This window comes from Lissotriton vulgaris, unplaced genomic scaffold, assembly GCF_964263255.1.
Source record: "Lissotriton vulgaris unplaced genomic scaffold, aLisVul1.2 SCAFFOLD_271, whole genome shotgun sequence".
Lineage (NCBI taxonomy): Eukaryota > Metazoa > Chordata > Amphibia > Caudata > Salamandridae > Lissotriton > Lissotriton vulgaris.
Genome location: NW_028242776.1, coordinates 745231 through 763432, shown reverse-complemented (window position 1 = coordinate 763432; position 18202 = coordinate 745231). Strand labels below are relative to the sequence as shown.

Genomic DNA, 18202 nt, shown 5'->3' with positions numbered 1-18202 from the left:
AAAATGGGAGAGATGTCACCCGACAGAAGTGGAATGATAGGGGGTAGCGGAAGGAAGTCACTGCTTGTTTGCGTAGTAAGTGCATGTGGAGTTAGCCTCTTCCCTTACAATTCTTTTCTTTAAAACCTCTTCTGAATTAGCCTCTTGATGAGGGCGATTGTTGTTGCCCTTGTAAGAGGGGGGATTTTCTGTGGAAATATTTTTGGAGACACCCCTATAAAAAGAGCGCCAAAAGAAACTCCTATTCACAGTTAACTGAAAAGCCCTTGTGGACTTTGCGACCTCAGTGTCTTCCTTCATCTTTTCCAGCGAGGTGTCAACTGCTGGACCAAAGAGGTGTTCCTTGTCAAATAGCTGGTTGAGAATGGAGGCATGTACCTCAGGTTTGAACCCTGAAATTCTCACCCATGCATGTCTGAGTAGCAGTACGCTGGTGTTTACTGCACGCGCTGCTGTGTCTGCTGCGTCTAGGGCGCACATGATGGAGGAATTGGTGATAAAATTGCCCTCCAGGAAAAGATAATTTGCCTTAGATTTATGCTCATCAGGTATAAATTGCATACGTTTTTCTAAGTCATCGTAATGAGCCCTATTATATCTGGCTAGCAAAGCCTGAGCATTGGCAATGTGCCAGTGATTCATTGATTGTGAGGCTACCCTTTTGCCCCAGGCATCAATTAACTTGGACTCCTTATCAGGAGGAGGGGACTCACCTGTGGTCTGAGAGTTAGTTCTCTTACAAGCATTAAAAACCACAAGAGAGTCGAAGGCCAGCTGACCCTTGATGTAGACAGGGTACGTAGGTGCTGGTTTATTTTTCTTTTCAACCCTGAGCTTGAGGATTCTTGCCCTTACAGGATCTTTGAAAACCTCATCTGCAGGTTTAACAATTCCCTTAAGCATTGGCAGTGTATGTCTACTTTTTTTAAAAGAGGAATTAGGGTCTCAAACAACAAGTCCTGCTCTGAAGCCTCTTTTTGTAGTTCCACCCCATGGTAATGAGCAGCCCTGTTAAGACGCTCAATGTAGCCTATATTGTCATTAGTTGGTGATGGCATGGACAGGTATAAGTCAGGGTCAGTATCTGTGTGTGGGTAAATCGTAAATCATACATTCTTCTATAGCGCCTTTCACCGTAAGGTCTCAAGGCGCTTGCTTTGGGAACCTGTCCTGGCTTTTCCCTGCGAGATAACCCCTACTGGGCATCCCCAAGGTGAAAGCCAGGCATCCCATCGCGGTGGGGCCGTAGTGGAGATTAAGCAAGCTATTGCCCAGAGTTTCAGAGTGTGAACCCATGAATCAAGTAGGCACCGAGGCGAGAATTATCGAGTCCGTGGACATTTTGAGCTCAAGACCCTGCTGCGTCGGGAATTGAACCCTGGTCTGACCTCTGCGTCCGGGTCTGCCTCCTCTAACCGGTGAGCCACACTTCTCCACTCAGTGTCATAATCCTCCCATGGGTCAACATCTTGTGGCCTATCCTCATCCCCTTCATCATGTGGATCAGGTGATAGTGGTGGTGGTGATGAATTAGTGGGTGTGATAAGTAATTGAGGATTAGTAGGTGAAGGAGGGGAACATAAGGTGAAGGGTTAGTACCCACATTTCTTTTCTTATGTGGCATGTGGTGCTCATCCTGCTGGCCCAGTTGCCTTTTTTCAGGCAGCTTGGAAAGAACATGTCCAGTATCTGGGTTATTAACCAGTTCTTTCTGTTTCGGAACCGAAGGTGGGTCATCGGACCGAGGCTCTTTTTGCGCAGTCTTTTTATCTTTATTTTTCGGTGTCCAAAGCGTCGGCTTCGAACTCTTCAGTACCGAAGATTTAGTCTTCGACAAACATGGAACACGGACCAGGACATGCTTGGATTTTGACACCGAGGATCAGTTTGGCACCGGCATGGGGCCGACTTGGTCCTCAGCCGGAAGTTCTCTCTGGCCCGCAGGTATAGGAAGTACTGGTGCCTTTTTTGTCTTGTGTTGTGGGGGCAAGGGGGTTTCTGTACTTGTGATACACTGACCCGGTGTAACTGGATCCTCCTCTTCCATGTCAGAGTCGGCCTCGTACACGGAGATGTGTTCTTCCCTCGCTCCTTAAGCTTGTGTTTCTTCTCGGTCGGAATCTTCGCCATAGATGTCCGGTACAGAGCCGCCTTGGTGTTGAATCTCGTGACATTGAGCCCGGCAGTCACGAAGCATCTTCTTCTATCAAAACAATAGCACGAGTTGCAATCTTTCTTGTCGTGTTCAGGGGATAAACAGAGGTTGCACACTTCGTGCAGGTCGGTGCGCGGAAACTTGGCACGACACCCGGGACAGAGCTTAAATGGAGTCTGCTCCATCGACTGCTAGCGAGCCCGACGCGGGTAGGCTCAACGGCTCTCTAAGAGTTTACCAATCGAAGTTCTTTGAGTTGAAATGATAAGCAGAGAATGGGAAAAGAGATCAAGGAACAGAACAATACCGCTGAGGGGAGTGGATTGTGCGTCAAAGGGAACCCAAGAAACGGTGCCGAACCAGAGCGCAGCAATTCACATCCGAACCCGATGGTGGAAAAAACAGTCTGACAATGGAGCCGATGCCCATGCGCACAATCACCGAAAGGAGGAGTCACCTACCTCGTGACTGGAAAAAAATTCTTTGAACAAAAGCAAAATGCAAACATCCAGACCCAACACTAGATGGCGGGCTATGCAAAGCATGTGATCTACAGCTCACAGTATTTTTCGACTTGCATACAACTTTGGTGCAGTTTGACGAATCTTCTCAATATTTTCCCAAAAAAGTACCACACTTTGTTTAGCTGAGCAAGGAAAGTTTTGGGGTGATTCATTAAACATGGGCAGAGAAAAAGGGGCTGTAAAAAAAGTGTTTCTCTATTGGTAATTCTCAGAGATTTTAGACACGACTACAGCCTTAACCACTGAATGGAATTACACCAAATTTGGCAGAAAGCCAGATTATTGTACAGTAAGCATGATTTAAATGATTTGGTGAAAATCTGTTCAGTAGTTTTTGAGATATTAAAGGGAACACACATTGGTATATCTAGAGGCACAAATTCTTTGTAAATCTAAGTCCCACAGCAAAGCTGTGATTGGCTGACCGAAACCTGTGTAGAAAGTTGCAGCTGGCATTTTAGATATTGAGCAATGGTCCCCAGCAGCAAAAATTCAGATGCAATGTAGTAGAAGGGTGTTAGGGTGTAGGTACCCTGGCCCCATGTGTGAAATCTAGTGGTCTTTGGGGGATCCCTGAAAGGCCAGAATACACCCCAGAACATTTTATTTTTCCATGTGAAAGAATTCGCAAATCTGCTGCGATGCTCAGCAAACCCCCACCCCCAATATGTACCAACAAGGCGGATTTGAGAATTGTGCCCAATTGTTTTTAAAGGAAATATACACTCAAACATTCATACACCCACTCACTGACCCACTCAGGCACACCCACTCAGCAGTCTCACACCCACTGACAGATCCACTCAGAAAGTCTCAGACCAACTTACAGACTCAGAGACTTACACTCCCACTACAGTCCGTATATAGTTAGGAAATAACATCGAGAAACTGCAGACCTTCACTGAAAAAAACAAAGGTTACAGGGACATTATAGTTGGGCTCAGATTTCACATGCACACAACCATAGAAATTCAGCAGTTATAGTTGCCTGAGCTAACCAAAGCCCCCGCAATGTACAGCATATGACCTCACATTTTACATCACTCGTCCTGGTGAGTGACATTGCGGATGACATCTCAAATTACTTCACTGCTGACATCAAGTGATTGTGAATGTTTTCCTAATGTTTATGAGTGTTAAACATATTTACTAAGGTACTACAAAAGTTAAATTAGTATACTTTGTGTACTCCTAATGAGTGATACTATTTCTAACATATATTATGTGAGTGGCTTTGTGTATTGTGTGTGAGTGGGTGTGTGAGTGGCTGTATGGGGGAATACGAGGGTGTGTGAGTGGCTGTATGGGGGAATAAGTGGGTGTGTGTGTGTGTGGCTGTATGGGGGAATAAGTGGGTGTGTGAGTGGCTGTATGGGGGAATAAGTAGGTGTGTAAGTATCTGTATGGGTGAATAAGTGGGGGTGAGAGTATCTGTATGGGTGAATAAGTGGGGGTGTGAGCAGCTGTATGGGTAAGTTAGTGGCTGTCTGAGTGGTTGCACTGGTGAGTGGCTGTATGGCTGGGTTTGTAGCTGTGTAAGTGGCTGAATGGATGAAGGCGTGGCTGTTTGAGTGGATGTTTGGTTAACAAAGTAGGTGTGTGAGAGGCTGCATTGGAGAGTGAGTGTCTATTGATGAGTGAAGACGTGTCAGTGCTTGTATGGATGTGTAAATGGATATGTAAGTGGTTGTGTGGGTGTGAGAGTGGTGGTATAGCCGAGTGAGTGGCTCTATTGAGAGGATGTATGGGTGAGTGAGTGGCTGTATGAATAGGAGTATGGGTGAATGAGTGGGTGTGTGAATGGCTCTTTGGATGAATGAGTGGGGCTGTGAGTGGTAACTTTGGTTTTTAGGTTAATAAATATCACTGATGACATCATCCACATGACCACACACACCCACCCACGTTTACACCTACTCACACAACCACTCACACATACACCCACCCACTCACACACACACATATACAATCACACACAACTCAACAATATACCTACTCACACAGCCCCTTGCCCATACAGTCACTCCCACAGCTACTCACTTATGCAGTTACTCAAACACTCATACAGCCACTCACATCCCCACTCATTCACCCATACAGCCTCTCAAAATAGCCACTCACACCCATATCACCACTCACACACCCACATAAACACTTACATTCAGTTGAGGCTCCTCTTCTAAGGCGGAGGAGAACTGCCCCACTGCATTTTGCACAGTTGAAAAAGGACAAATAAAATTATAACAACACTTATCATTGTTTTATTTTTCCGCTGTCGCGCAGGTTTACAGGGAAGGGCTTGGCTATCATCACAGCCAGCAAGGGGAGGAGTGGTGGGCACTCAGACTAATCAAACGTAGCATTGCAGTGTTATAGTGTTGTGAGCGGCTTAGGGGAGCCTGGGAGTGCTTACTGCTTCAAGCAGGAATAGAAGAGTGCAAGGCAGCGGTCAGGTAGCAGGGTGGTGGGGATATAAAATATATTTTCTATCCCCACCAGCCCCAGCCGACCCATGCTACTGGGTGGCAGAAGCCACTACTTACATACACATTCATACAAGCACTCACACGTCCATTTACTTACCCATACATTCACTCAAACAGACACTCTACAATAGAGTGACTCACACGCCCACTCGATTAAGCGAACACTCACTCAAACAGCCACTCACTCTCCCATACAGATAATCACACACAGATACACACAGTCACATAGCCACTCACATTATACAAGTTAGCAATAGTATCACTTGGCAGTACACAAAGTATACTAATTTAACTTTTGTAGTACCTTAGTGTAGGGAGGTGGATACCTGACTATGGTTGCCCCCAACTTTTGGCCTGGTGTTTTGCTGGTTTTCCGACTTAGTCGACCTGGGACCCTGCTATTCAGGGCCCCAGGCCTACTGCTCTCTCTGTAAAATGGATTCCGTGTACCTTAGGTGCATTTACCAATTGGTACTGGGCCACCTTATCAGACCCTGTCACTCAGGGCATAGGTGTACCCAGGGCCTACCAGGGGCTGCAGCATGTATTATGCCACCCATGGCTGGCCATCTAAATTTGACACAACTGGCTGCACGACAGCTGGGGCAAGGTGGTGTAATCACCCTTTGCTTTAGATATAGTATACCTATATCTAACCCTAAAATGGACACATGGATTCCTATCAGTCACTCCTATGGCAGGCCTTAACAATCCTGAAGGCAGAGTGCTTGGAATCATGTGAGATGGTGCTCTGGCATGAGCTGAGCCCGTTTGCAGCTTGGGGGACCGAGTCCCAATAGCTGTTCCATGATAACGCGTACCATATACTCTTAAGTGCATTATAATCCTCGCGGTTATTTGCCAACTCTGGTATCGCTTTATCAAAACATGTCGTGTAAGGTGTCATACGAATTGGAATACTAACCCCTCGCCAATTCTGGCGACGGGGTTAACATTCCACCCTTCTAGAGGGACACGAAATGTGTGTAACTGTGAACCCCGGTTAAAGTTAACTCAAGCCTCAGCATCACAAAATGGATGCTGCCACCACAGACACAAGTCAGACCTCCTGCTGCTGGGAGTCCTTCCAGCGAGGAGAGCTTGGACAAAGGGTTTCCTGTCAGGGGCGGTGCTAGCACCATCCCAGACAGGGTTTTGTGTATCCTAGGTAGGCAGGGCTGAATAGGAAGGTGACTGCAAGTGGCACCCCGGTGCTCACTGTGCATAGGCCGGCTTGAACCAGTTCCAGGGGCACACCAGCCCCTGAGCTGGGGAAAGTCCGGACAGGGGAGAGGGGTGTAACCACCCCCCTTCCTGGTCCCACCCATGGGCAGGACCTAGTCGAGTACCAGCCCCTTTCTTTAGAACAAAGGTAGGAGCGGGGACCCTTCCAAATTTAGATCATCTTTGAATCCTGAAACTACTTTCTACGAAAGGAACTCAAGACTTCTTATCAAGATTTCTCCCTTGTGACTAAGGAGTAGTCACCCTGCAGCAGCAGGCACCAACTAAGTATCTTGCGGTTTGCTAAGACGTCCTTCCTCCGAAACCAGACTGACCAGCACGACGAGACCCGGACTCCCTGCCCTCTCTGACCTCAACCTGCCTCTACAGCACAGCTGAGAATCATAGGTGCGACGAGACCAGAGGACCCGGCTATCAACGGAACCAGCACGACACTGACCCAGCACGACCACCGAGGGACCCTCGAGTGGGTGCACTGGGGTAAGAGAAGCCCCAACCCCAAGCAGCACGAGCACCGAAGACCAGCCCCCCAGCATCCACCAGATCTGCGTGGGGCCCTTTTGCTTCTGTGTCGCTTGCCACGTTGTCCGGTCACTTGCCCGTTGGCTAGTGACCCTCCAGACGACGTCCTATGTTTGTTTCACCGCTGGTCTAGCTCCTCTAGACTGGCCCCAGTCTCCTCCTGAAGGGGACCTTCCTCGGACCCTCCTGGTCCACTCAAGACGCCATTTTGTGTCGCCACGCGGGCTTGCCGTAGCCAAGGCTTGTTGCCTCCTTCACCGGATCCAGCATCGCCAGCAGCAGACATCCAACGTGGGACAGCTCGCAGACCTCCAGCCTGGTAGACACCAGCGCCCCTGGTCCGTGCAGCAGCAGAATCCAGTGTCACCTCTTCGCCTGGCTGAGTGACCTCGTCCGGTGCCATCTTGGTGCCCACCTAACCACTGGCTAGTGGTTCAGAACTTGGTCACCTCTGCTTACAGGTACTCTCTTCACTGATCCAGTCCTTGGATCAGCCCGGAACATCTTCACTGGTCGCCTGCCAGCAACTTCCACTTCAGGCTCCTGGTTAGTAAACGAGGATTCCCGACGACACTTGAACCCTATGCAGCCGCAGCCCCTGGGCTAGGTAAACCGAGTACCTCGGTGTTCCAGCGTAGAACAACTCTCTAAGTGTCTAGATCCACTTTCGTTTTTGACCTACCTAGTCGGGTTCGCCCGAGAACACTAACTTTGCATTTACTATTATCCATAGACTTTGTCCCGCATTACGCGTGAGAGTTTCCACTCTGCACACAACGTCCCTAGGCCTCCTGCTTCTAATCTAAGGGTTCAGCATTGTAGGCCCAGCGGTTCTAAAGCCTCTGAGAGTAGTACTTACCTGCTAGTAATTTCGCATTCCACTTCCATAGTATATGGTTTTTCGTGCCACTCGGGCATTTGTGTAAATTGTGCGACTTTCAGTATTTCTTTAAGAGTTTTGTATTGTGCTTAGCGCCCTGTCCTCATAAAGAGTCCAGGGTTGTTGTGTTATAAATAAATATCTGTTTATTTTCATATCAACTTGTGTGGTGTCCTTTCACTTGGTGTTCAAGGGGTAAATGTGATGGTATGACAGCTGGCTTAACACGCCCTATAGAGTTTAGCCTAAAGACTGCTCTTGTCCATGCTAATAGGATAGCTGGTCTATAAGGTTGACTTACAACCAATCATCAATAAGGGTTGTTTGGACTGATACATAGTGATCACTAGAATAGTGAACACTGCATATCAGGCCAACTACTCACACTTAGTAAATATGTTTAACACTCAAACTTTAAGAAAACACTTACAACCACTGGTCAATGTCAACAGTGATGTCACTGACCACATCATTAGTAATGTAATAAGTGAGGTCATAAGCAGTGCATTGCGGGGCATAAGTTCTAATTAGCTCAGGTAACTATAACTGCTGAATTTCAATGGTTTTGTGCATTTGAAGTCTGAGCCGAACTGTAACGTCCCTGTAACCTTTGGCTTTTTTCAGTGAATATACAAGTTTTACTTGCCTTAAATACACTTACCATGCCTGGTAAAAGTATGGGAGGTAAAGGCATTCGTTGTTATGCCATACAATCTATTGATAATAACTAATATCTGCGTACCTGAGGAAGATATTTTAAAACAAGGTGTTCGAGTTTCCCTTCTTCCCAGAGGCATAGTAAAATGCCTTCGAAGTTAAGAGTGCAGTTCCTTTCAACTGGTAGAGACCAAAAAAAGAAGTCCTATTTACTTTTATCTTTTCCTCTTTATGTGACGTAAGGTACCAATGATGGCAACAGTTTCTCAGTTTAATGCAAGAGATACACATACCCATCTACACGGGTCACTGATGAGATTAATGAAGAGAGGGGAGAGCTTGGTCCTTCGAATTTCACTGGAGGTGGTGTAGGACACAGCCATGAAGCATTCTGCACAAGCTTTGCGCATTCCCCATACGCTATCAGAACACAGCTCCAAAAACTTGGGGATCTGTTACAATAAAACACACAAAAAACACTTATTTAAAAAAAATCAGATTAGAGCAAGGCTAATACTTTTATTTCGTGTTAGATGTTCGGAAACAGAAGTGAGAAAGGGTGCTCTAAAACTTCAAGAAGTACACAGGGTAATAGAAAGACATGCAGTTTCTTTACAGTGCTTAGAAAGAGAAAACCGTGATACATAACATATAAAAGTATACTATTACTAGTATAGTACTACGGAGATCAAAATACTACACTCTGATTTTCCTTCAAACTGGATAAAAGGGCACATGGATAATTTAATGACCTGTAATCCCAATTCTACATCACAGTTATTTATTTGAATTCATTGACACAGGATGTATGCAGTAAGACAAATTTCTCTTTCCAAAATTTTCATTTTTATTTTTCTTATCTTCTGGGCAACATTTAATGGACATTTTGGGAATTGAGAATTAAACTGAATGACATAGCAAAGTGTAATAATAAACAGAAGGAACACCCGAAAGCCCTTCCTTAATTATTTTATAAAAAGATAAACAAAGCAGAAAAGAAAGGAACAAAGGCATCACCCGCATAAAATTGCTTCATTGCCTGAGAAGATGGGGCACTGTCAGTTTGAGGAAGTTTACACAGTGTGGATGATCAGAAAAAGAAGATGTTAATCAGTAATGTGGAAATCATTCTCCTGCTTTATTTGGAAGAAAGAAGAATGAACGAGAATCTCAAAAAGATACCTATGCTGTTTAGGTTCTTCAGAAAGGATAAGTTACTTACCTGTAATCCTAGTTCTCTTCCAGGGGTATCCTCATCAAAGTCATAAGCACTGAATATTCCCGCCCATGTGCGGGGACCCCGGAAACAATATAAAATTATATCTGGATATCACATATATCTAGCTCCACATATATGTATGCACATATATCATTTTTTCTCACACCAATGCAGCCCCAAAACTGAGGCTAAACAACGTAATTACCAATACATAGACTGTATTTGCAAGCATATAAAAAACATTAGGTCAAATAGCACTTGACCTCGGTTTTAATGAGCAAAACATTCATATCATGTGAGCCCACAGGCAGCATTGTAAAGCAATAGCATAGAAAATGAAAGCCTTTACAACAAAAAATGGCACCGTGCCTTTAAGGCAGCCATTACCCCTGTCTTCCCATCATGCCTCAGGGGTAACATTTAGGTCAGTTGTTCTTTGCCTAACCCTGAAAGTCAGGGCTCAACAATAAACTATAAACACTTTGACAATGTCTCATTTACCTGGGAAGGCGGGTGGGTTGCTTATGACTTTGATGAGGATACCCCTGGAAGAGAACTAGGATTAGAAGTAAGTAACTTATCCTTCTCTTCCAGGGGATCCTCATCAATAGTCATAAGCACTGAATAGAATAGCAAGCCCATCAACCGCCTGCAGGTAAATGAGAAACGCATGACCCAACCAAAGGTGGTAACAGCTGACAATCAGCCGTTAAACAGATTCCGCAAGGAGGCCTGGCCTTCCTGGGTATCTGCTTTAGTGTCTGAATCTAGACAGTAGTGTCTGGAAAATGTATGGACGGACCTCCAGGTCGCCGCCTTACAAATCTCAGACATGGGCAAATTATGAAGAAAAGCTGTAGTAGCCGCTTTCCCTCTGGTGGAATGTGCTTTGGGAGAAAACCCCAGGGTCTTCTGCGCCAATTGGTAGGCAGGTTTGATACACAAAACTATCCACCTTGAGATTGAATGTTTCAAAGCTGCATAACCTGATCTGACCGATCCATAGTTGACAGTTGATCAGACTTGCGTATAGATTTGGACCTATCAAGATAGAATTTTAAAACTCTTTTCAGGTCCAAAGAATGTAAGGCCCTCTCAGCCGGAGTGGAGGGATTGGGAAAAAAGTGGATAGAGAGACGGTCTGGTTTACATGGAAATCTGAGACCACCTTAGGCAGAAAAGAGGGATGTGTCTTCAACACCACCCTATTTAGATGGAACACCGTATAAGGCTCTTTGGAACAGAGAGCTTGAATTTCGCTCACCCTGCGGGCTGACGTGATTGCTACCAAAAAAACAGCCTTCCACGAAATCTGCTGCAAGGGTGCTTTATGAATGGGTTCGAAAGGAGGACTCATCAATTTCGATAGCACCAGGTTCAACTCCAGGGGGGCGACGGAGAGCGTAACGGAGGGTAGACCTTCTTCAAGCCCAGTAGAAAATCTTTCACAGCCTGTACCTGGAAATAAGAAGGTTGGGAAGGTGACCGGCTATAAGTGTTATAGCTGCTAAGTGCACCTTAATGGAATTAAATTTCAACCCTGCTTTATCCAGATACAGTGGCGGCTGGTGACATTTGAAATTGGTAGGGCGTAAAAGTTGCGGATGAGACGCGTTGCGAGTGAGCGAAGCGTGCGTGAACATCATAAGAGGGTGGGGAGATTATCCAGAGAAAAAAAGAGTGTGAATGGTGCATTTTAAAGACCATTTGACAAAGCAATGCAAAACGGTTTATAAAGCAATTGTGAAAGTGTAGATATACATACTATAGTTGACATCACCCGACAGGGCACAGGCCACTTGTTAAAACAGTAGTTAAACACTGCTCCATGCATTCCGTCAGTCACTCTTGAACTCGTTATTTTTAGAGCTGAACTATGGCTACGATATTTGTTAATTTTTTATTTATCATCTCAAACTACCTCTCAGCTCGGATATGCAAGTATCCAGTCTCTGAAAAATTAAAAGCTGGACAGACTACAACAGAGACATTGGCAGGCATTCATTCTTTGCAAGAAAACTGATATGTTTGGACAACAAGGAGACTCTGAGATAAACGTTAACCTGTTAACCTCTGTGTGACCATACCCTGGGGAGTATACATGAAAAAGCCTCCGTCCAAACCCAAAAATAACTGGAAAGTAACACTCTACAAAACACACAGACCATAGCGTACAACCCCCCAAAGGCGACAACTTATCCACGAGGCCATATCTCCAGATTCTCCGTTTGTTATGATGCCCCCGGGGCCCAAAAAGGGGGTGTGTCTATGTTCCTGCTTATCTCTGCGTGTAGCCATTAAGAGGATTCACAGGCGGCATTTCCACTACACCGCGCTTCTTTTATGGCCAGCACTGCAAATAACAGATGTTACTAGTATTACCCAATTTAATGCAACTCACTATGACAACCTATCCTGTTGCTCCTCGTCTCTAATTCAATTTCAAAATACCTTATCAGTGCTCCCTTTGTACTTCCGCATCACTTGAAATAATCACACCATATGCTACATCTCGGGTGACCTTTCCCCTTAAGAAGTGAACATATCGTGGTGATCTTTTTAAACTGTAAACATTTTAAATCATTCTTTTAGTTTTCTGATTTGAATCATTTTTATTCATAATTTCCATTTTACAGTTTCCTTCGTGTTTATCGTGTAATTTGTTATCAGTAGACGTCGACATTAACAAGTACACTAGTAATCCAAATCGTTTCGAAAGAAAAGTTCCATCATCAGAGGCACTTTATCCTGAACTTTTCCCATTGCTGAGAATTATTATAAATAAAAGGTGTGTGTTACTATAAGGAGGCAAGGATGAGTTGGTCGGTCTTTACTGTGATTCAAACTGGTGACCTGCAGATCGAACGCGGCAGCAGTGAATCATGAATAGACTGACCCGTGACCCCTCTTCCCGGCTACTTATAAAAGACGACCTGAGGGGATGAGGGGGGAGGCGGAAGGTGTTTGGAAACAAACAAAATATATATAAAATAAAAGTAAACTTACAATCGGTCGGAGACTCTGTCCCGCCGTCCTGGTTTAAGTCCTGCACGTCATCAGGAAGGCGGCGTGGCAGGCAGCCTCCCTCCCCTCCACCGCCTCGTTCTTGATTGGTGCGGCCGGCTGCCCCAGGCTACATAATTTTCTCTGTATGCTGCTGCTGCAGCATACAGAGAGAACAGGGAGAGTGAGTGGGTGGTGTTACTCGAGGGCAGAGGGGAGTGGCTTTCCCACTGTTGTGTTATACTGTCTGTTTGGGCGGCCTCAGGCTGCCCAGTCAGTCACTCACTCACGGCTTTCTCGCCGTGCGAGAAGGCAGAAACAAATGGTAGTTATATTAAGGCAATAACTACCATTTGTTTCTGCCTTCTCGCACGGCGAGAAAGCAGGGGGGCAGCGCCCAAACGCCCCCATGGAGGAGCCGCCACTGTCCAGATATAATAGGTATGGGAGAATGACCTCTTCCTAACCCTTGATAGGATGACAATTGTTCTGCATACACCACATGTAGAAACGCTTCAACTTGCATGCATAGGAATGCCTTGTGGAAGGCTGTCTCGCTTCTTTCAAAATGGACATGCAGTCCTGTGGCAGTCCTAGGTGGCCGTATTGTATGACCTCAGGAGCTATGCTGCCAAGTTCAGTGACAGAAGGTTAGGATGATGAATCCTCCCGTTCATCTTGGATAGCAGGTCCGGCCTGCACGGCAGCCTCCTGTGAGGTCACTCTGACAGATGTAGAAGGTTCGTGTACCACCACTGTCTCGGCCAATCGGGGGCAATGAGAATAATCCTTATGTACGAGTGAGCTAGCTTGCTCACCACCTTCGGGATCAGCGGAAGGGGTGGAAAGGTGTACACAAATTCCCCTGACAAGTCTATCAAAAGGGCATTCCCTTTCGATCCTGGTCGGTAGAATCTTGAGGCGAAGTCACGGCATTTGGTGTTTTCGTCGTCTGCGAAGAGATCTATTGTGGGACGACCCCATGACTGGAAGATGCTTTCGACTATCTTGTTGTTGAGAACCCAGTCCTCTTTGTCTTCGAAATGCCGGCTTAGAGTGTCCGCTCTCACGTTCTGTTCTCCTGGGAGATGGACTGCTGTGACTGACAGATTTCGAGCCAGGAGCCAATGCCACAGATTTTGCGCTTCCAGGGAGAGGGTGCATGAGCGTGTTCCTCCCTGCTTGTTCAGGTAGTACACATAGCGGTGGTGTTGTCTGTTTGTACTAACACTAATGATGTTTGAATCGAGGGCAGGAAAGCTTTGAGGGCTAGATGGACTAGCCTCAGCTCCAACATGTTGATGTGGTAGGAGCGCTCTTTGGGAGACCACAGTCCTTGCGTCTGGAGATGACCCATGTGTGCCCCCCCAAGCCTTGTAGAGGGGCATCTGTTATCAGCGTATGGGCAGGTGGAGGTTGATGGAACGGAATGCTGACTTGCATATTTCGCCTTTTCATCCACCAAGGTATGGACGCTCACGCTTTATTTGACAAAGTTATCTTGTCGTCCCAGCAAGCTGCCTGCTGGTCCCACTTGTCCTCCAGATCCTGCTGAAGAGGACGCATCCGTAGTGTGGCATTGGGGACCAAAAAAATGCAGGATGACATCGACCCTAGCAGGGAGGCAATCCTTCACACCGTCAGATCCCTGTTTCGTAGAACCAGATGGCATTTTTGAGTGATGGAAGACAGTCTCTCCTCCGAAGGAAACACTTTTCCTGCCTCGGAGTCTAGCAGAGCTCCTAAGAAATGTATTTACTGCATCGGCTGTGAAGTTGACTTGTTGGAATTCACATGCAGACGCAACCGATGGCATAGATCGATGCAGCTCAGAAAGTGGTTCCTTACACTGTCTGGGGAAGGACCCTTTAACAGCCAGTCGTCCAGATATGGGTACACGAAGACACCCCTGTGGCGTAGAGCGGCTGCTACCACTGCGATGCACTTTGTGAACACTCGGGAAGCTGACTTCAAACCGAATGGGAGGACTTTGAACTGGTAAAGAGAGGTCCCCACCCGGAAACGGAGGAATTTCCTGTGACTGTAAGCTATTGGTACATGAAAGTATGCATCTTGTAGGTCCAGCGAACACATACATTTGATGAAGCGCCAACATGCAAAACTTTTCTTTTTTGACGTAAAGATTGAGTGTCCGCAAGTCCAGAATGGGTCTGTACTCCGCTTTCTGGCCTTTTTTCTTGACCAGAAAGTATCTTGAATAAACTCCTTTCCTCTTTGAGATCTTGGTACCCTCTCGATAGCTGATTTTGTGAGAAAGGTGGGTACCTCTTTTTGTAGGAGTTTTAACTGATGACTCGATGTTGGCAGTAGAGGGATAGAGGGAGGTTGATGTTGAAACCAAAGAAAGTAACCATTCTGAAGCGTAGCTAACTCCCAGCGATTTTTGTAATGTCACGCCACTCTTCCATATGATTCGCGATGCTTCCCCCCACTGGTGTGGTCAACAGCGCTGGGGGAAGGAAGGACTCATTGTTTGGATTTCGCTTTGTTGGAATTGTTGCCTTGGCGCTGATTTCCTCCACCTCTTGAGGAGCGCCTGCCTCTGTACTGGGATTTTTGCTGCCCCTGTTGGTCTTTGACCCTTTTGCCACTGAGGGGTTTGAACCCTCTGTTGGGAGGATCGCTTATTGTAGGGGCGGAAAATTTTACAGAATTCTTTTTTCTTTTCAAGCCCCACAGCTTTTAGAGTGCCCAATTCCGTCTTCATACGCTGCATTTCCTCATTGGTGTGTGAACCGAATAAAGATGATCCAGAGAAAGGCAGGTTCATGATTCGTGTCTGAGCTTCTGGCTTTAGGGAGGTAAGATGCAACAAAGAAGATATCCTTGCGAATACCATATGAGCATATCCATGCGCCGACAGGGTAGCTCAGTCTGCTGCAGCGCTAATAATCTGGTTAGAGACCTGGCTGCCCTCCGTAAGGATCTCTTCAAAATCCCTGCGATCTTTCTGAGGGAGTTTTTCAATGAAGTGCTGTAGGGAATCCCACAGGGATCTATCATAGCGACCCAATAGCGCCTCCGCATTGGAAACCTTCAGCAAGGAGGCTGAGGTGCCGCATACTCTTTGTCCCCAGGAGTCATGCGACTTGCTCTACTTGTCTGGAGGTACAGTGGAGGAAGATGCCACGGCATGTGTCTTTCTTGCCGCTGAGATAATCACTGAATCCGAGGGAGAGTCAGCTCTCAGGAAAAGTGGATCCTCCTTTGGCGACCGATATTTTTTGAAAATCCTCGCCGGTACTGATTTCATGGTCACAGGCGTGAGGAATAAGTCCATGACTGGTTCTATGATCCCTGGAACCAAGGAAAGCAGAGGTTTGGCCGCTGTCTTATGATGCAGCATTTTGAAAATCACTGAAGACTTGGTAAGGCGCGCTGTCATGTGAATCCCCAGATTAAGCGCCCCTCTGCCTAAGATGTCTTGGAAAGTGAAGATGTCCTCCACTGGAGAGATTCTCGACGGTGGGCTGTCGGTTAGTGTAGGAGAATAGTCTCTATGTGAGCGAGTAGACAATGAGGAAGAAGTAGGAGATCTGTGCTCCCTTCTCCTTGACCTCTATCTCCACCTGCTTGAGCGCACCGGGGTGCACGTTCGCTCTCTGGGTCTGGACGGAGGTCAATCCCGATCCACCTGCTGCTTTAACCGAGCTGCTGTGTCTTTGTCGGGGGCCCAGTGGTGTAATGGCCTGTACCACCTAGGTGACAGCCTGATGGAAGGCGCCTTCTGCCTTTCTCTCCTCTCAGGGGAACGGGCCGGAGGAGATGGATTCACCTCTTCGTGTAGTGATCTGGCAGGTGAATGTTCTGATGCACTGTCAGAAGAATAGATTACAACATCCGAGGTCTTAGATGCTGATTCACGGTGAGAGATATGAGAGCCTGAGGGAGATGACGATAGGCTCACTGGGGGAAAGACCTCTCCTGAAGGACATCTAGAGCGAGATCTGGAACGACTGTGATGTCTGGTGTCTTGGCGGAGGTTGCCCTGAAGAAAATCTCTTCTTTTTTTAAGGTGGGCTCGAGCGTACAGGAGAACGTCCCCTTGACTTGGAACGCCTCTCTGACGCTAATGCCGCTTCCTTTCTCGGCATCGACTTTGGAGATCTCTGCTTCGACGCTGGCAGGTGACCCGGTAACGGAGTTCACAAACTCGACGTCATTCTTACAGGGGTCTTCTGTGTCGACGTTGGGCCCAACGCCGGTCTCGACACTGAAGGTGACGGCTGGTATCTTGACGCCGGGGACTTATGAACCATCCTTGGTGGAGATCTGTGGCTCGACATCGAACGCCGTTGGGACGCAGACGGAGAAACTTGATTCGACGCCAAACTCCGGTGATGAGGCGTCGACAAAGTGTATCTCGACATCGATCGCCTGTGCCTCAACGTCGATCGCTGGTGGGACGACTGAGTGATCTGCCTCAACGTCGTATGCCCACCTGGCGACGACGGAGGCCTGCCTCTCAACGTTGAACGCCACCTGGTTGACGTCAACCTGAGTTATCAACATCGAAGTCTTCACCGTCGAAGTATGATGAGCTGTCTTCGAAGATGTCTTCATTGTCGCAACCAGCTTAGACGCCGATCCCGACAGAGAACAGGTCGGGACTTCTCTCGCGTCGACCGCGTTCTCCTCTTCTGCTGCCTTTTGGGAGACCTACCTCTTTCAGAGAGGCCATAAATTCGGATTCTCTCCCTGTCCTTGAGGGTTCTCCTTGATACGTTCTTACAATGTTGACAGCTGTCTGCATTATGTGTCTCAGGGAGACAAAGGATACACACAGGGTGTGTGCCAGTCCTGGCCTTTTTGCCACGGGGGGGGGGGGGGTCCAAGGATCGAAAAGTGAAGGCATTTTGACAAAAATAAACCTTTTTTGAAAAACAAAAAAGGCAGCACCAGCACTCTAAAGTCAGAAGACGTCAGAGTGAAAGTGAAAAAGTTGAAGAATTTCAAGATATTTTTGACAGAAAGTCAAAAAGGTAGGAGCTGTAAAACCAGAGTCCTGACTGAAGGAGCCAGAGAGAACAACTGACCTAACTGTCACCCCTGAGGCATGATGGGAAGCCAGGGGTCATGGCTGCCTTAAAGGCACGGGGCCAGTTTTTGTGAAAATGCTTTTATTTTCTATGCTATTGCTTTACAATGCAGCCTGTGGGCTAACAATACCTATTTATTGGCAATTTTCATGATATATTAGTGTTTTGCTCATTAAAACACAGAGTTCAAATGCTATTTCACCTAATATGTTTTTTATATGCTTGCAAATACAGTCTATGTATGGATAATAACATTGATCAGCCTCAGTTTTGGGGCTGCATTGGTGTGAGAAAAAATTATATATGTACATACATATATGTGGAGCTAGATATATGTGATTTCCATAGATAATTGTATATTATTTCCAGGTTCTCCGCACATGGGTGGGAATATTCAGTGCTTATGACTATTGAGGAGGATCCCCTGGAAGAGAACACAGAGGTGCACATC

The 18202-nt window shown here is 46.6% G+C and overlaps 1 protein-coding gene across 2 annotated transcripts in view; it reads right to left on the bottom strand.

The window, feature by feature from the left end:
* Positions 1–18202, bottom strand: part of LOC147668845 (serine/threonine-protein phosphatase 4 regulatory subunit 1-like) — a 365836-nt gene that overhangs the window by 62455 nt on the left and 285179 nt on the right. For both annotated transcript variants that reach the window (XM_086948406.1, XM_086948404.1), the window contains one exon: positions 8763–8921. In XM_086948406.1, coding sequence (XP_086804532.1) covers positions 8763–8921 — 159 coding nt within the window. The remainder of the gene's footprint in view (positions 1–8762; positions 8922–18202) is intronic.